The sequence below is a fragment of the Gopherus flavomarginatus genome, chromosome 3, assembly GCF_025201925.1.
Source record: "Gopherus flavomarginatus isolate rGopFla2 chromosome 3, rGopFla2.mat.asm, whole genome shotgun sequence".
NCBI classification, from domain to species: domain Eukaryota; kingdom Metazoa; phylum Chordata; order Testudines; family Testudinidae; genus Gopherus; species Gopherus flavomarginatus.
The window spans coordinates 232,074,424-232,094,701 of record NC_066619.1 but is presented as its reverse complement, the minus strand read 5'-3'; the positions used below and the strand labels follow the sequence as shown (position 1 = coordinate 232,094,701).

At 37.9% G+C, this 20,278-nt stretch overlaps 1 protein-coding gene across 5 annotated transcripts in view; it reads left to right on the top strand.

The window, feature by feature from the left end:
• The window catches only part of CEP135 (centrosomal protein 135), a 103,500-nt gene that overhangs the window by 78,464 nt on the left and 4,758 nt on the right, over positions 1-20,278 (top strand). For 4 of the 5 annotated variants that reach the window (XM_050947413.1, XM_050947412.1, XM_050947411.1 and 1 more), the window contains 6 exons: positions 4,692-4,860; positions 6,899-7,009; positions 11,112-11,297; positions 13,556-13,765; positions 14,544-14,746; positions 17,382-17,486. In XM_050947413.1, the coding sequence (XP_050803370.1) occupies positions 4,692-4,860; positions 6,899-7,009; positions 11,112-11,297; positions 13,556-13,765; positions 14,544-14,746; positions 17,382-17,486 (984 nt within the window). Of the gene's footprint in view, positions 1-4,691; positions 4,861-6,898; positions 7,010-11,111; positions 11,298-13,555; positions 13,766-14,543; positions 14,747-17,381; positions 17,487-20,278 lie in introns of those variants that run through there. The other variant, XM_050947415.1, reaches the window with a different exon arrangement.

Sequence of the window (20,278 nt, the reverse complement as noted above, 5' to 3'; positions counted from 1 at the left end):
AGTGTACACAAGCCCTAAGTTAAAGTGACTTTGTAAACATGGTGTTGTGCTGTTCTATATTCCCCCTTAATTGTAAGTGTTGTTCAGATATCACAGGGCCGGGGGGGAGTGGGGGAGCAGCAGCATAATTTGGCCTGCAGACTCTCCATTATTGGTGAAGTAATTAATTCTGCCTTCCTAAATTACTTGTACAGTTTTAATTAAATTGAATATCCCTCCTTACTACTGGTATATAACTGCTATGTAGTGTTGTGTGCTGTTAAACAGCTGGTCTGTTCTATCCCAGTAGTGACTGCATTTCAATGTTGGATGAATGATTTCTGTATCTATAGTTTATAAAGTGATCTGAGATCCTTGTGGATGGAAATTACTGTAGAAATTAGTGATGGTCCTGAACCACAAAGCTTGGATCCAGAACCAGATTTCCCCAAATCACAGTGATGTTTGGATCTAGGTTTTGGTTTGTCCCTTTATAGAGGTACCAAAGTTTGGTACTAGATCTGAGCTTCCCCATAGATCAAGTATATTTTGATCTGTGGGTCAGTTCAGGCCCATATCTGATAGAAATATCAAATGTTAATGTTGTTGTTGTTGTTTACTGATAATGTTGGCCTTATTAGCACTTACTTGAGTGATCAGTCTTCCCGCCATAAGGCCACAGGAAGATACACAGGACAGGAACTGATCCAACTTAAACTATTATTCCCCATTCACTGTATTTACTACTTCATAAATAAAACTTGTCATGTTTAGTCATATGGTTGATCTTTTGCATTGAACAAACACCTACGTTCTACTTGAACCTTCACAAACCTGTATGCCATCAAGAGAGCATAACTTAACTCAGTTTTATTTGGACTTTTATCTTGTGTGGGTTTGTGGGGCTATCAGTTAGAAAAGTTATCTTTATCTAAAACTACTCAAGATAGCCATCAGGCCATTTTTACAAAGTCACTTTTTAGGGTAAAACTGCAGCATAAGAGCATAACAATTGCAGACCTAGTTGATAGAATGCAGAGTACACCATGCTTAGATGGAAGCAGATAATGGGTAAGGAGACCTGAGGATTATATGACCGTCTATTTAAGCATACATGGAACACTTGCAAAATAATTGAGGCACCTTACTGGATGCCTAAGCTTTAGAGTGCTTTTAAATAAACAATAATTACTAATGTATGCAAATACCTTTATATGTTCCCCATTTCATACAAATCAAATTACTGAGCTATTTAATTTATTTTCAAAATTTGTTCTTGATTTCTGTTGTCCTTAAAGTTTTTTACAAATTTAAACTAATGTCCACAAAAGCCACAAGCAATTGTGATAAAAATATAAGTATTGAAAACTATAAAACAATATGGAACAATGTAAATCATAACAAACTATTGTAATTATATCATTATGTCTAATTCACTAACAATTTACTATTTTTAACCTCTTCTGGAAAATAGAAATCCAAATAAATATTAAAAGGCTGCCAATCTTTGCTTGTCAGAAACCTTTAATAGAATTTATTGCCTTGTTTTTCTTCACTTCTTTATTATCTTCTCATATTTAAGGAAGTCTCTTGCTGAGTCTGTTCTTTTCACATAATATCCAAATAGCTCTTATATGTTATAAAACTGGTGGTAATGTTTTTCTCCACAGATATAATAGCATAGAGATTACCATTTTGGGTCTAGTGCCTCAGTGTTTTACAGATCTGTTTTAAACCATGCAACTCTCCCGCAGTCAGCAGGGCATATATGTATGACATTTCTCGTGGCCTCCTGGGGCTGTGAGGCACCTCACAACCATCTGTCTTTAGCGTGAGGAAGCCTTATTTGTGCCTGTCTTGTCAGCTCTTCCAGCCATTAGCAACACAAACACTCCCCTCTAGGCCTTGCTGGCTCCACTGTCACCCTGTAGGTTAGCGATTGGCATACTCTATCCTTGAGGCCTCTGAGCGTCATCCTAGAGTGTCTTGCCCCGGTCCATGGGACACTTGCAGAATTCACAGATTTGCTGCTTCCAAAGAAACAGTAATCCCCAGGTTACCAATTCTACCTCTGATCACCACTCCGCTTAACACACAGCATTTATGTATGTTTATAATGAAATCAAATATAAGTTTAATTAACAGAGCATAGAGATTCAAGTAATAGCAAGTAGTAGTATTGGGAAAAAATGGTTACATATAAAATAGAATCACAACATGCGTTTTAGATCCTAAACTTAAGTCACTAGATACGCTCATGTCTTGTAGAGTTCGGCTCACCCAAAATCCTTGCAACACTTTACAGCCAGGTTAGACTGTGACTCTTCTTTCATGAGACAGACCTGCTGTCAGCTTACCTCTTTGGTGAAGGATTTCAGTGTGTTTCTTTGCCCTTTCCCCCCACCATGAAGATATACCAGTCCCATCCTTTGTTTTATTCATAAACAGGACACCTCCTGCTGTTTTTCATCTTGCAGACTTCCTGTCTTGTAGATTTAGCCTGTGACTCAGTATGCAAATAGGCACAACTCTGAGGCATACAATACGCAAATGGCCAGACAGGGTGATAGGTGTCTGTCCTCTCCTGCCTGAAAGGAACATTTCCAAGGTATGTCACCCCCTGGTGATCTCCCTTAACTCCAAGACCTTAAGAACATAATTTGCTTTATAGATACATAACTCAAATATTATCTGCACACACGTTTCACAACGATTATATCAACTAGTGGGCTTCTGGCTCTCAGTAGAGAACTTACATGCCTCCCATCGGTGAATTATTGTGCATACATCTGACCCAGGGAATCACTGTAAAACCCTATGCGCCCCCTGTGCATTCTGCCTATGTGTGGGAAGTAGCTAACTTATTGTAGCCACTATCGGAATACAAATAAATAAGAGTAATTCCTGTTCCTTGACAGTAGGGTATATATGCTTACCAGATTGTCAGTCACTGTGATGTCCAGATTTGTGTATGTGTTTTCTCAGATACCAAGGCCTGAAGAGTACATTGTGGTCATCTAGTCTGACCACCTGTATAACAGAGGCCTTAGAATTTCTCCAAAATACTTCCTAGAGCATATCTTTTAGGAAAACATCAAATCTCAATTAAAAAATGGTTAGTGATGGAGAATCCACCATTATCCTAGTGTGCACTGGTATAAAGGGTCCAGCCGCCCCCCCAAACTCCCTTAGTTCCTTCTTACTGCCCATGATGGTTATTGGAATTGCTTGGCTTGCCTTAGCAAGTGCTCTGTGTGTTCATTGTAAATGAACTGTAGATAGTTTTCTAGATTTACTGTGTTAGTGCTTAGTTAATAGTGTAGATAACCAAAGTGTTCTTTTTTTAACATAGATGGGTTTTTTCTGTTACTTGGTACTGAGAGAGGCCTTGGTCACTGGGCTTCAAGTCTGGCTTCTCTTGCACTAGGTCAATGCCCATGAGCATCCCACACTTAAGCTGCTCAAAGTGTCTAATGAAAGCTTGTATTCAGATTTGTTGCTCACCCCCAGTCCACTAGCCACATTGGAATCTGTTCAGTTTCCCCCAGTTTCTAGGTAATACGCAGGACATTTGTGTTCTGTATCCTCGGAGAGGCATGGGGCACATTACTCACCAGTTGCTGCCTGTTTGTGAGTCTGGTATTGAGCAGCAAAAGGTGGCTCATGAGGACCTTGCTGGAAAACTAGAGGAGGAAGAGTAGCCTCAGCCTGGGCTGTCTGCCTCTTCCTGCTCTTCTGTAATCTTCTCAGAGGGATTTTGCCTCCTCCAGATGACTATAAGACCCCCCCAAAAGTTACTAAAGAGGGTGGCCTTAAGCCTGGGGATCCAGATGGAGAACAGCTCCAACAGGAGAGAGACCCACGGGAGAATTATTAGGACACTCAAGTGGGATGTGGGAAACCTAAGTTCAAGTCCCTGTCTTGCCTAATTCAATGACTTGCATCATCTTAGTTTATGCCACCCCTTTCAAAGGAGAAGTTTGGGGTTTGATTTATCAGTTTCCACTGGAAAAACTGTTAGAAAATTCCTGTCCAGTTCTACTCACAGTCATCTTATGTGAAGGACAGCAGTTACACCTACCAGTTTCAATGACATTTCACCCAACCCTCAACAGTTCTACATGCTTCAATGACGACTTGCCCAAGCCGCCACAAGCAGTTTAGCACTTCATGCTAATAGGCAGTTCAACAGTTTACTCTGAGCTATGCAAATTTTAATCCATCACATATGAGGGGCACAAGATCCATGTAGTGGTAATTTGTTTACAGCAGTGATACTCAGATTGAGGTTTGGGAGCCACAGATGGCTCTTTAATGTTTCTCCTGTGGCTCCTTGCAGCACATGATATTAAAACACAATGTGAGTTAATTATTAACCAATCAGGATTCTTTTACTATGTTACAAACCAATTGTACAATATTTGGTCAGTGATTTTGCTGTGAGAATAATATAGTATATATAAGAAGTAAATGAAACAATAAATTCATGCTACCGTGGCTCTTTTGGATAATGTTGATTGCTAATTTGGCTCTTGAACTACTGAGGTCTGGGTATCACTGGTTTAGAGTTACCTTCCGAACAAGAAATAAATTCGTAAGGTGCTCCTAAAGCTTTTGTATATTCAGAACTTATCTAACATTTTGAAGCAGTATATGCTATAATGCAAGAAGGGAAATTTTATTTAAGGTTTTCAAAATCACCCATTTGATAGCCAACTAAAGGAGGCCCTGAGTAACAGAGATCGGGAGATAGCTAGTCTCCGTCGCCAGCTTGATGCATCTCAGGTAGAGCTTGCAGAAACAGGAAGAGTGAAGGAAATGGCTCTGAAGGAGAACAGAAGATTACAAGATGATCTAGCTATAATGGCCAGAGAAAACCAGGTATGAAAGTAGTGCCTGATAATGAAGTACACCAAAGCAGAGCTGATGTTAGGCATAAGCAGACTAAGCAATTGCTTAGGGCCCACAAGCAGCTCAAGGCCTCCCCTCCCTTGAATATGTTTTTATATGTGTTGAGGGGAGGAGGCAATGGGATAACATCATCTCTGCATCAAAGATTACTTGCATTTTGTCTGCATGTATTACTAAATCCAAAACTGTTATAGTCTCTTATGCATTTTGAATATTTTGCTGTTCTGTATTCTTGTGAATACTATAACATTAAGAACAGTTGAGTTGAAATGAACATATTCAGGCTGAATTTAAATACCTGCAAATTTAAGAACTTGTTTCCTTTATTTGATCACCTGTGGAATCAAAATGCATTCAATTCTTATATTATCCTCTCAAATACTAAAAGGTTTGTTCTCTCATTGACATGTGGTGCATTTACATGCATAATTTTCCCACATTTTTGGTAGAAGAATAAACCCTCTATCACATGGCAGTGACCTTCAATGTGCGTAGAAAAAGGCCAACGTGTATAGTAGTTAGCTTTCAGCATGCATATTATTATTTTATTACATTATAGTTAAAACAGAGATAGACTTTCCATTCTAAACTCTTTCTTTCTCAGGCAATCCTAGCTCTTTGAAAAATGTATTTGGGGGCTGAAATTTAAGTTTTATTTGTTGCTTGTGTCTCTTCAAATGCAATATAGATGAAAACCCATCTTGTTAGACTGATTGTGTCCATCAGAGGGCCCACACTGAATTAACTTCTAACACTTCGAGAATATCGGCTTTTAAGACATGCAATGTAATAATTACGCTTCAGACAGTGGTCATGTGAATTAAATAAGAAATGTTAATCCAGCTGTCTACATGTAAAATAGAGACAGTTTAAGGGACTCATCAGGTTTGACTGACCTTTTGGTGCATCACTGTCTTTCAAATTTTGTGCACCTTAGGGATCCAGCATCAGAACAGCTGTAATTTAAATATGATGGTCATAATTAAATCGGTAAGAAAGATGACACGGTGTTTGAGTTTGCTCAAAAAGTCCTTTTCAAAACCTTTAAGAATTTTTTTCAAACCTAGCGAATGCTTCATTCTCCATTAAGAAAAACATAATTTCTAATTATAAAATAAATTTGGATATGGATTACTGAAGTATAAAAAAAAAAAAAGTTCTAAACAAATTTTTGTTTTTTGTTTTTTTAACTTGCAAAACATTAGGTCATAGGATATGTTAATGTAACTCAAATTATCTGACTAAAGCTTTTGGTTGTGTTGTAACTCAAGTTAATTGATTCCTAGTTAGTTTGAATTAACCAGCACAATAACAAATGTTAATTTAGATTCCTCACAAAAAAATTCTTTCTGGTTGTGGTTCAGTCTAAGTTTCAGCCACTTTGTTAGTCTTCTGATTTTTGAGTCATGAGTGTTAATTTGAAAACTAAATGGAGACCTTGTGAAAGTAACAATAAGAATCTGTTGTTTAGGTCACTTCTCCCTCTCTGCTTCAGATTACTCAACTGAGAAAGTAGGGAAAATGCCATTCCCCTAGAGTCAAAAGTGGAGGGATCTTGAAACAACTGCAATGGATGATCACAGAGCGGGGGGGCGGGGGAGGAGAGGGAGCTGTCCTCCTTCCCCCAGGGGCAAACTACCTTTTGATTGGCTGGGGATGTAAGAATGGGCTAGCTGGTTGGCTCTCATCACCTCCACCCTTGCCTGTTTAAACTCCCCCAAGTTGAATCCAGTGAAATAAGTGGTATGTGAGAACGAGAGGCATAACACCATTTCCCAGGTATTTTGTTAAAGTTGTAGCCTGCCAATTAAAATCCATTCTCTATGTCATTCATTCACCTCCATGTCCTGATCAATGTCGAATTTAACAGGATGTTATATGGAAATCAGATTTACTGAATAAACCACCCCAAAGCAGAAGAAAATAAAATATAGGGCACTTCACAGGCATGCTTACTTTAGTATATTTTATTTTAATAAACTATTCAGTTTTCATGTAATCTTTTTAGGCAGTCACTACTGAACTGGAAGAAGCAGTACGTGAAAAAGAAGAAATGAAGACTAGAGTTCATAATTACATAACTGAAGTATCCAGATTTGAAAGCTTAATGGCTTCGAAGGTGAGGAAATAAAGTCCGTAAATTGGCATTAGTATGTTTTTAATAAATGTTGTTATAATTAGCCTACAATAAAATTAAGGTTTGTAGATGTAAATTTTTCTCTGTATTTTAAAGCTAGTAATGTATAGGGTGACCAGATGTCCTGATTTTATAGGGAGAGTCCCAATTTTCGGGTCTTTTTCTTATATAGGCTCCTATTACCCCCACCCTATGTCCTGATTTTTCACATATGCTGTCTGGTCACCCTAGTAATGTATGCACTCTAAACCCTGTTAGGTTACAGCCTTAAGACATTCTGGCAGACTTCAAACTTCATTGATGATAATTACATTGTCAGCAATGGCGAGGAGAAGCATCCTCACATTTGATTGGTTGGATGTTTTACAGTATAGACAGTGATATATTTCTAGCATTACGTCCTTGCTATGAGCAACAAAGCAAAATCTAATGATCTTTTTTAATCAGGCTTGAAAGGATTAGATTTTTATCTGTAAACGTCATTTTCACTGTACACACAAACCAACAAACATATTTCCATTGAAATTTGGAAGCTAGGCAAAGTACAAAAAATTCTACTTCAGAAATTATTAGAATCAAAATACAGTTATGTTCTTCGAGTGGTGGTCTCTGTATTCCATGGTGGGTATGTGTGCTGTCCATGGCCCAGAGTCAGAGAATTTTTGAAAGCAGGGTCCATTGGTCTGCACATGTGCCCTTGCTCTTCTCATGCCTCCAACCAAGGAGATAATGGATGGAGCAGACCAATTGCCTCTCCCGTTCCTTCTTATCACTACTTGGCTTAGGTTGGATCCTCTAGGGTCCAGAACTTTGTCTTTCCCTCTTTATTCTTCAGTCTGTAAATATATGTATTGTAAATAGTTTAGAATTTTGCTCTATAGTATTTAGCTAAGTTTTATAGTTACATTCCCCATCCTGAGGAACTCTCCCTTCCCATATCTCATTACCAGTACTGGACTATGCCCAGAACTCCCACTTTAAAATCTATACTTCTTTCCTGCACTCCTTCATGGTTAGCAACAACCATCAACACTGCCTGTGCAGCCTCTGGGAAGCTCACATCATGGCAAAGTGCAGAATCTGCTGCTCCTCCCCCAGAGGGGTGGGAACTTCATCTTAAGAAGCACCTTATGGAGAAAGCCATGAGGCTGCCGTTGGACTCCAGTCAGAGGACCGCCCACTGTGCATCAGCCTGACTTAGGAGCAAAGGAATCTATTTTCACACATCACTTGTTAGGGTCTTGTTGGGAAGACAAGGAGCCTTCTCTTAAACACTAGAACAAATCCTCTAAGCCCACTTCAAAGAAGTCAGATAGAGCCCTCCCTAAGTCAAGTAAGTCTTCTTGCTCAGCCCACAAGGACTTAGAATATCCTAAATCTCAGGATTGCCACAAGAAAGCTCACAAATCCAGGGCTCTGTCAGTACCAGACCACACTACAGTGGCAACAGTACCTCCAATACCAACTAAACTTAAACACCAGGAACCAATGGTACTGGCAAAAGGCAACCATCAGGAACCTCAGCCACTGATGGTACCGACACTGCTTCACCCAACAATGGTACAAACTGCTCCAAGTCCATCAGTTTGGTGAACAGGACCACCTCACGCTCCAGGGAGAACGGAGACTTACTCTATACGTGATGACATTTTTGGTGTCTCAGATTCTCCCTCTTCATTTCTATTAGGTCCTGACTTCACCAGTATATGCAAGTTATGGAAGGAGTCTGTCCCCCTTTGCATATTCCAGCCATTGTTTACTTCCAGCATAACTATACTGCCAGTAGACACAGAATTGGTCTTTTCTTTCTCAGGAGACACTAAACCACCAGAAGAACCTATGTTTTCTTCTCTGAGAGATACCTTTCTAGACAAGAAACCAGGACCTGTATGGAACCAACCTCTACCTCAGCACCTGTCTCGGAACCGATGGTACCCCGTGCTCTAGGGGGACTCCATAACCCCGCTTTGACCTTTCTTATTGGCACTTTTCCCAAAACTGAAGTGAAATAAGAACAGAAAAGTGGGTAATAGACATCATCCATCCTGGTTATGCAATCAAACTTACTTAGCTATCCCCTCCAAAACTCCTATCCTTGCCCATTTCATGGGCCATTCTCATGAGGAGATTCTCAAACAAAAAGTAGAATCCCTCCCATGGTAAGGAGCAACAGATCAGGTACCTCTTCAGCACCAAGGAAAGAGTTTTTACTCAACATTCTTCCTAGTACTCAAAAAAAATATGGGGGAGTGGGGGGGCTGGAGACCCATTCTTGATTTCGGCCATCTCAACTACTCTATTTGCAAACTGAAATTTTGCATGTTCACACTAGCATCTATAATTCCATACCTAGAAAAGGAACTTAATTTACAGCTCTTGATGTGAAGGACACATACTTTCGTGTGGGTACTCACCCTACTCAGAGACATTCTCTCAGATTCATAGTGGGTCCTAATGCTTTCAATACAGAGTGGTCCCTTTTGGCCTTGCAACCTCTCCAGGGTCTTTACCAAGGTCTTTGTGGTAGTAGCAGCCCATGTCAGATGTAGTTTCACCATTTTCCCCTATCTCAATTACTGGCTTCTCATTGCCAATATATGTCAAGAAGCCTATGAGTCAACTTTCTCAGTGCTTCAACTCCTGTCTTCCCTATGGCTCAGCGTAAACGTGAAGAAGCCTGCTTTCACTCCAACACAAACTCCAGACTTTTTAGATACTTTAGTAATAAGTGCCATAGAAATTCCTGAGAGCAAATTAATAATTCTGTCTTCATAATAGTTTTCAAATAGTGCCTAATAAACAAAGTGTGAGTGTATTGACCAATGTGGATATAACAAAATGTTGAATAGCTGCTCACTAAGCACCATCCATTTTGTGCATTGAATGAGTCAGGTGTCCTATAGAGAAGAAGTTGTATGCGATCATATAGTCACAGCCTGTTTTATGTCAAATGCATGCACACAAGGCTGCTGAATAAGGTTGCACAGGCAACCTTAATTCTAGCATTTCTTGACTTTTGAATGTTGAACTTTGAACCTTAAGAATGTTTGTTCAATATAGGGTTTTTTAATGTGAAATATATACTTTTACTGTGCCTGCCACAATGGGACCTCGATCCTGACTGGAACCTTTTAGGCACTGTTGTGGTACAAAATAGTAGTATCAAGAAGGTGTAATGGAAGAAGTGGGGGCCAAAGATGGGGTTCTATAGAACTTCCATCGAGAGAAGAGGAAGAGTATCTGCTGAAAGACATGCCAAAGGAATTATTAGAGAGGTGGGTGCTGAATCAAGAGAGAACAGAGTCATGAAAAGCAAGGGAGAATAAGATTTTAATAAGCAAGGTATGGTTGAAGTAGGTGAAAGGTCAAAGAAAAGATATAGATACAAACCCTGAGATGTAGCTAGGAAGAAGTTATTAGAGACCTTGGTGATTGGAAAGAAATATGACCCTTTTTCATAGTATCCTTAGATCAAAGAAAAAAGAACAGAGTATTGAAAGAAGGATAAAGTAATTCAAATTTGAGTATTTATTGTAATGACTGAAAACTTTAAAGCTAGAAGAGCTAATAAAAGGAGCTAATAGGCCGGACTGATCGTCTTTTAGGGATATCTTTGCCAGATACACTGCAGCTTTGGTAGAAATGATAATAGCAATATAGCTTTGATCTTGAGATTGGCAAGAAATTCCTACCTTAAGAGGTAAAATATGAGGTAAAAAATATTGTTAATATATCTTTTTCGTGGTATCCTTGACAGGTATGTATCATCAAACAATAGTGTCTATTCTGTAAATTGCTTTAAAAAACCACTTCTAATATAAACTGAGTTGGGTTACTGTATCTGGGATACATTTGCTGCTTGGCACTTGCAAAAGGAATGAAGCTATGTACTCTCTTCAAGGAGAGAGAAAGATGAATGCCTTCATACAGGGTCAGGGATATGGCGAAGGCCACTCCCTTCTTTTGAAGTAGTGTAACAGAAGCGGCTTGCAGGCGCAAAGAGGGATAAATGACTGGAAGGTACAAGACATTTGTTGCAGTAACACATAGTTAATTATGGAGTGATTGATTGTATTTCAACTAGGAACAAGAAAATCAAGAATTGTTAGAGAAGTTCCGAATGCTCCACAACCAAGCTGAGAACTGGGAAGTCAAGGCCCATCAAGCTGAGGGAGAAAGCAGCTCAATACGTCTTGAACTCCTTTCTGTAGATACTGATAGAAGACATCTTCGAGAGAGAGTGGAACTTTTAGAAAAAGAAATTCAAGAGGTAATAACCAATACCACCCAATAAAATTGAATCCTATCAAGGAAAATGGTTTATATTTAATTGCTTTTTTTTGTTTTTAAATAAAAGATAAGGAACGTTTGCTATGCTGGCATGGAAATGAACTTCTATCCTTGAATGTTTTGAAGGCAGACACAGAATATTTAAAATGGTAACTGCAATTCTGGCTAGAGTAGTATCATTTCTATTCTGCTTAACTCACTGCTGATGCCACAGCAATAGATTTTCAGTTGTTGTGGGCGGGGGGGAGGGGAGATTGTTTGCCAGTATGTTAAGAGCCTTTTAGGTTACCTATCCATAAAATAGGTGTGATATTTGCCTGCAGTATTTCACAAGGGCATGATTAATTATTTGTTCAAAGCACATTGAGTTCCTTGACTGAAAGGCTCCATGTGGTGATCTTAGAGGCAGTAGTGGTGGAGGTGTTGATATATTAGTAGTACCTAGTCGCCAAAGCCAAGGATCAAGGCCCTCTTTTTGCAAGATGCTGCAGATAAATGCAAACCAGTATTAGCACTCTGTAATGCTATACTATTGTTACTCAAATCTCTGAACATGCTCAATGGAGCCCATCTGAAATTACCATTTATTTACATGAATCAGAGGAGCTGAAGAAGTTTTTGTGCTGTTAGGGACTGCAGTTGATGTGGAATCTAGTGAATAGATTGAGGTTTTGAATGAGGCAGTACCTTTGTCCTCTGAATCAGAGTTTGATTTTGTAGCTGGGCAGTTGTAAGACAGCATGGACAACCTCTGTTTTGTATGAAATAGAGCACTGAAGTATACTTGCAGGTAAACAGCAACAGGATATGGCTGAATAGGAACAGCAATTTTGGAAGCAGAAAACATAGTTCTCTAGAAAATAAATATACAAGATTCTTCTATTAAATCTACAATACTAAGAACAGTAAGACTACAATGTGTATCTATTTTTCAAAGTATTTGAAAGATCCTTGATGGTTAATTGTGATTAGTTAATAGTGAAATGTCTGTTGCATTTTGTTTCCTCTGTTATTTTTCTGAGGTTACTCTCACTCTTTTCCCCACTTACCCAATGTGTATGGATGGGAAGGTTTGGGAGTGGGTGAAACCTTGGCTCCAATCACCTAATGTACTAGCCAGTCAGCTGTGCTCATATGCCTGAGGGCATTTGCTGCAACAGGTATAACTCTGGCCCAGGGTACAGCTGCACCCTCTGGAGTAGGAAAGGCAGATTGTGGCTTTTAGTCATCTTGCCTGGAGTAATTATTGTTAAGTAGAGCAGGTTTACATTCCTGTGGAGGAACTGTTTGGTAGAGCTTGTATGAAGACTTCAAGATGGAGAAGTTTAGATCAGGAGTAGACAATCTAGCACGTGTGCGAAAGGTGGCACGCAAGCTGATTTTCAGTTGCACTCACGCTGCCCAGGTCCTGGCCAGCAGTCGGGGGGGCTCTGCATTTTAATTTAGTTTTAAATGAAACTTCTAAACATTTTGAAACCTTATTTACTTTACATACAACAATAGTTTAGTTATATATTGTAGACTTCTAGAAAGAAACCTTCTAAAAATGTTGAAATGTATTACTGGCATGCAAAACCTTAAATTAGAGTGAATAAATGAAGACTCGGAACACCACTTCTGAAAGGTTGCCAACCCCTGAGTTAGATATTGCATGATCTCAGTAGATATTAATAAATAGTGCCACTATATCTTTCTATAATTCCATTTCACTAAGTGGGACAAAATGTTCTTGTGATATTTTTTCAGAGTTAAGTATTTGTTCAAACTTTTGGTTCTTATAACAGCATATTAGTTTATTCCAGTTATATCAAATGAGAATTTCATATTTAAAGAAATAGTCTTTCTTAAGATCAAAAAGATTATAACAGCCAAGCAGAGGCTATGTTTCTGTCTGACATTCTTAATTCATTTGACAAAAGCATGATAAGTTCAAGATTGGCAGTTAAGTAAAAGATGGAGTTCAGTCTTAAATTTTTAAGTTTTGATTTTCCTCTGAAACACCATCATAGTCTACTTCTGTTTTTGTTTAATATCTGTGTAGTCCTTCAAATGGTTGCAAAAATTTCTGAGAAACCTGTTTTGGTTTTTTTGGTTTTTTTTTAAACTATGATTTAAAAAAAAAAGTAAAGTAGTCTGAAGTTCAGTTTAGAGCTCAGGGGAAAGATAGGTTGTCATGCAACTTTTAACACTGGCGGGGGGGAATCCACGACCACTTAACTGTTGTCTGTTTTCATTTAGCATATCAATGCACACCAAGCATATGAATCTCAACTCTCTTCAATTACAAAAAATATGTCCAGATTGGAAGAGAATCTCAAATACGAACAAGAAGAAAAGTCTTCTGTGTTAGCTGACCTGGCTTCTATGAGGGAACTGTGCATGAAACTTGAGTCTAGCAAAGAACTTTTTTCACGACAGCTAACATCCAAAAACATGGATTATGAAAGGGTAAGAAGCAACAATTAATATAGCTCTTGTTATAGCACAGATACACAATTTGGTTTCCTTACTTGAGGGAGCTCTAATAATTCTTTTTCCCCCCCTTACTACTATAAAAAAAAAAACAGAGATATACCAATCTCCTAGAACTGGAAGGGACCTTGAAAGGTCATCGAGTCCAGCCCCCTGCCTTCACTAGCAGGACCAAGTATTGATTTTTGCCCCAGATCCCTAAGTGGCCCCCTCAAGGATTGAACTCTCAACCCTGGGTTTAGCAGGCCAATGCTCAAACCACTGAGCTGTCTTCTTTTTTTTTTTTACCATTATGGTTAAGGATTTTAATGTTTGTGGATCCAGATTAATCTTGATCTCCTTGAGGTATTTATTCCTTTTTGTATTGTCACTAAAAGGCACAAAATTGGTTAGATGCCTTAACTGAATATTTCCATCTTAACCATTTAGATTTCTTATACATTTAAGCATAATTCTGAATTTCCTGGGTTTCTAAGGCTTATTTTAGGGATTATTAAAACATTCCTGCAATGTGTTTTTTCTAAACCCTTACAATTAAAAATACATATCAATTTTATTGTAACTCCATTTTAACATAATTTCTTGTCTGTTTAAAAACAATCTTTTATAAACTGTAAATTAGTATTTTTCAGAGAATGTGAGAACTGTAGACACACGTATCTGTGTGTATCTGTTTGTAAAATACTACATAAATAGTGAATATTAAATGTCAGGCTAGTAACAAATTTACCGTAGTAATTGTTTTATACCCTAGGTTCTGGCTGAATTAGAAGATATAAAGTCAGAAGCAGAGCTGTTAAAAAAGCAATTGTCCAGCGAACGACTTACTATTCAAAATCTTGAAACACTGCTCGCTACTAGCAGAGACAAAGAGTTTCAGAATCATTTATTGTCCCATGAGAAAGATTCAGAAATTCAGTTACTTAAAGACAAGCTAACACTTGCTGAGAGCAAACTGTAAGTTCTAAAACAGACAATTACATTTCTTCCAATATTTTGAGTTGTAAATTTTTTATTTGTGTTTTGATTGTGAAAAATCTTTGAACTGTATGAAAACACTTATTTACATAATCAAACCCTCCACACTTGGTCAAAAGATTGTTTCTGAGAGCATCATTGTATGTTTGTGTGCACCTGTTAGAAGAGTTTGTGTGTTCAAACCTTCCATAAGAGCCCAAACTCTCAAGGACTCTTGACATGGTCTTCCATCCTCCCAGCTACTATTATGAGTAGGATTTCAGTTTTATCTGTTTCAGGAAATGAAGTTAGGGAAAAATGCTAGGGTTGTCAATTAATCAAGTCAACTCATGCGATTTAATTCAAAAATATTAATCGTGATTTAAAAAATTAAGCGCGATTAATCGCAGTTTTAATTGCACTGTTAAAGAATACCAATTGAAATGTATTAACTATTTTGGATGTTTTTCTACATTTTCATATATGCACTTCTACCTAGATATAATGCTGTCCTTGGGAGCCAAAAAATCTTACCGCATTATAGGTGAAACCGCGTTATAGCGAACTTTATTTAATCCACTGGAGTGTTCAGTCCCATCCCCCCCAACCCTCACCCAGAAAGCTGCTTTACCGCGTTATATCCGAATTTGTGTTATATCAGGTGGCATTATATCGGGGTAGAAGTGTATTGAATTCTGTGTTATAACTGAAATAAAAGTGTATATTATTTTTGCTTACAAATATTTTCACTGTAAAAAGGATAAACAAGAGAAAGTATTTTTCAGTTCACCTCATACAAGTACTGTAGTGAAGTCTTTGTTGTGAAATATAACTTACAAATGTGGATTTTTTTTTTTGTTTTGTTATATGACCGCACTAAAAAAAAAAACAATGTAAAACTTTAGAGCCTACAAGTCCTCTCAGTCCTACTTCTTGTTCAGCCAATTGCTAAAACAGGTTTGTTTACATTTAAGGGAGATAATATTGCCCTCTTCTTCTTTACATTGTCACCAGAAAGTGAGAACAGGTATTTGCATGTCACTTTTGTAGCCCGTATTGCAAGGTATTTACATGCCAGATATGCTACACATTCGTATGCCCCTTCATGCTTTGGCCACTATTCCAGAGGACATGCTTCCATGCTGATGATGCTTGTTTAAAAAAATAAGCATTAATTAAATTTCTTACTGGACTCCTTGGGGCAGAATTGTATGTCCCTTGCTCTGTTTTACCTGCATTCTGCCATATATTTCCTGTTATAGCAGTCTCGAATGATGACCTGGCACACGTTCATTTTGAGAACACTTTCACTGCAGATATGACAAAATGCAAAGAGGTACTAATGTGAGATTTGTAAAGATAGCTACAGCATTCGACCCAAGGTTTAAGAATCTGAAGTGCCTTCCAAAATCTGAAAGGGACGAGGTGTGGAGCTTGCTTCCAGAAGTCTTAAAAGGACAACTCTCCAATGCAGAAACTGCAGAACCCGAACCACCAAAAAAGAAAATCAACCTTCTGCTGGTGGAATCTGACTCAGATAATGAAAATGAACATGTGCCAGTCCACACTGCTTTGGATTGTTATTGAGCAGAACCTGTCATCAGCATTGATGCATGTCCCCTGGAATGATGGTTGAAGCATGAAGGGACACAAGAATCTTTAGTGCATCTGGCATGTAAATATTTTGAGACACTGGCTGCAACATTGCCATGAGAACACCTGTTCTCGCTTTCAGGTGACATTGTAAACAAGTGGGTAGCATTATCTCCTGCAAATTGTAACCAACCTTGTTTGAGCTATTGGCTGAACAAGAAGTAGGACTGAGTGGACTTGCAGGCTCTAAAATTTTACATTGTTTTATTTTAGAATGCAGGTTTTTTTGTACATAGTTCTACATTTGTAAGTTCAACTTTCATGATAAAGAAATTGCACTACAGTACTTGTATGAGGTGATTTGAAAAATATAATTTTTTGTTTATTACAGTGCAAATATTTGTAATAAAAAATAAATATAAATTGAGCACTGTACAATTTGTATTTTGTGTTGTAATTTAAATCAATATATTTGAAAATGTAGAAAACATCCAAAAATATTTAAAATAAACGGTATTCTATTGTTTAATAGCACGATCAATCCGATTAATTTTTTTAATCGCTTGATAGCCCTAACATAAACTACTTAAGGGAAAGAAGCATTTTTCTTCTGCATAGTAAAGCTTCAAAGCTGTATTAAGTCAGTGTTGAGCTGTAAACTTTTGAAAGAACAACCATAAAATTTTGTTCAGAGTTACAAACTACCTCCATTCCCAAGGTGTTCATAACTCTGAAGTTCTACTGTATATTTTTATCTATAAGGGAATATGATGCACTGTAGTATGAATTTATTGAAGGACTTCCAAGTTCACACATCTGTCTTTCACAGATTAGCTTTATCCAGCAATTTATCATTGTATTCATTCAATTCTTCCCATCACTTCTGATTCTCACTTTATTTTGAGCTGTTTGAAGTGACAACTCCTCTTCACTTTTTTGGTTTCCCTTGTTCATTTCTGTTTTTCCTAATTCCTCTAAGATACCAGCTGAAAGTGTGCAATAGTTTAAGAAAATTCTTTGTTACTTCTCATGATATTTTTAGAACCAGTCATAATAGAGAAGTTTCCATACTTCGAAGTAAAGTTGCACAGCTACAGACAGACTATGATGTTTTAAAAAGGCAACTGACAACTGAACGATTTGAACGGTAAGAACCTGTGTTGTTTTTGTTTCAGTGGGGTGATCCTCCTTTGCTATCATTAAGGTAGCTGCTAATGCATATCGTGTGTCTGAAAATAGTTTTCCTAATAATTTTATTAAGGTTTACCACAACTCAGTTTTCACACAAGCATTCCTTTATTAGTCCAAAGATCTCTTGGTGTTGATCACATTCAGACTATCAGTACAAGCATATATACCCTCATATTTTATATCCTAGCAACAATGTAGTTTTAATGCATTGGCCAAAATTCTTACAACCAGATCAAGCCCAGGAGACACCAATGACAGGTTCGGTCACAGAGACCCCTTTGGGACTGTCACCTGACGTGCTGAGATTACCTCTGAGCCCATTTTCCCTGCCAGCTTGGGACTCCAGAACTCTGCCTTGTTGAGCCAGACATGCTAGCGTGCTGCAACCCAGACCCCGGGTCTGGTCCATGCCCCCAAAGCTGCAGACTTTAACCAAAAACTGCTCAGAACCCAGACACCCAGTTCCCAATGGGATCTAAACCCCAAATAAATCCGTTTTACTCTGTGTAAAGCTTAGACAGGGTAAACTCATAAATTGTCTGCCCTCTATAACATTGATAGAGACATGCACAGCTCTTTGCTCCCCCAAGTATTAATCACTTATTCTAGGTAATAAACAAAAGTGATTTAATTAAGTATAACAAGTAGGATTTAAGTGGTTTCAAGTAATAACAGATAGAACAAAGTAAGTTACTAAGTAAAATAAAGCAAAAACATGCAAGTCTAAGGCTAATACATTAAGAAACTGATAACAGATCATATCTCACCCTCAGAGATGTTAGAATAAGCTTCTTTCACAGACTAGACTCATTCCTAGACTGGGCCCAATCCTTTCCCCTGGTACAGTCCTTGTAAGTTCCAGCTCCGGTAGTAAGTAGGGGTTTTCTCATGACTGGCAACCCCCTTTGTTTTGTTCCAGCCCTTTTATAGATTTGGCAAAAGGCAGGAATCTTTTGTCTCTCTGGGTCCCCACCCCTCCTCCTAAATGGAAAAATACCAGATTTAAGATGGATTCCAGTGGGAGTCATCAAGATTCTAAACTACCATTAATGGCCCACACTTTGCATAGTTACAATAGGACCCTAGAGCTATACTTTGTTTCTAGATCAGATACAAGAATGATACGTGCATACAAATAGGATGAACATATTCAGTAGATTATAAGCTTCGTAATGATATCTTACAAGAGACTTATTGCACAAAGCATATTTCAGTTACATTATATTCACACTTATAAGCATATTTCCATAAAACACATGGAATGCAACATCACAACACTTTCCCATCATGTTTTGAATCCCGTGAAAACTCTGACAAAGAACACCTTACTTTTGTATATACTGTAACAAACAAGTGATATTATTGCTGGGTATCAGATTTTTGCTAAGGCCAAATGAAACAGCGTGAGGCTGAACCCTGTCGTCTGTCCCTGCAAGACAAGAGTAATGGCTGGGCCTCTTTTTTTCAAGGTTTTTTTTACCTCATTTTGTCATATTTTTCCCTAACTACTCACTAAGCATTTCTTTGTAATAAAGTAAACAAATCAACAATTACCTGCATCTGGTATCCAATTAGCTCAGTGGTTCTCTTATTTGCATCTGTAGTAGTTTGCAAGCCCCCACCACACAAGTGCATATACTAATTAAAAAAAAAAAAAACAACATGCAACTCTCACTAAATATTAAAAACAGCAAGGCATTGATTCAAACAGAGCCAACTATCTATTGTAATAAGACCAAAAGCAAAACTGCAGTTGTGCTTGATGCTTACAATGAAATGTGCACACTGCTTCGTAGCAAACGGATTAATGTACAGATGGCAGTGATTTTGTATAATACCATGAAAGCTTCACAGAAATCTGTCAAAAGGCACAGTGCCATCTTGGGACCTGGTATGTCTGGAGGAATCAGCTTTGCTGTGGGTAAAATGTGCACAGTAAGTTAGGTTTTTTGTTTTTTTCCTAAAGCTTCTCTCACTCCTTCAGAATATATTCTGTGCCCCCCCCCAATGGAGCATGCTCCCCCATTTGAAAACCTCTGAATTAGCTATATTTTCTTTTTCTGTTACCACAACCCAAACCTTAAATAAGATCATGCTTATATTTTAACAGTTGATACAAGTTTAACACAATCCCCCTGTTTCATGATCTTATTCTTTTTGATCACGTGCCTTGGGCCTAACTCATTCTAACACCAAAGCTCAATTTAAAAATCCTAATACACCCAGGTCCAATGTAGACCTATATTTCCACACTATGGCTACAGCTTAGATATTGGTGTAAGTGATGTCATTTTCTGTCCTCTTCAGTGCCAACTGAGGTCTAAAAGAAAAAACATTCTCAACTTCAAACTTTGGGGGAGTGGAGTGTTTGGGGTTTTTTAATGTTATAAGTAGTTTCAGGTGCTATACCTCGTTCTGAAACTCCTGATAGATCCAGTGGATTTACAATCACATTTTAAAGTGATTTTTTCCCCCCTCACCTCTTGAGGTATGGGAGACCATACAAAAAACATATATACTGAGTTTACAGAAGAACAAGACTGACTACACATATTGTTGTCAAATTCACAGAGTAAACAAACTGAAAAAGTAGAAGAATTTTTCTAACCTGTTATTGTATCCTTAAATGTTACTTTTAACCATTAATTTTAAAAAATGATCTGTCTCCTTTAAATATAATTGAGACATTTTTATTTAAAATGTGTATATGATATCCATTTAAATTATCACCTTTCATTTTCTTTTATC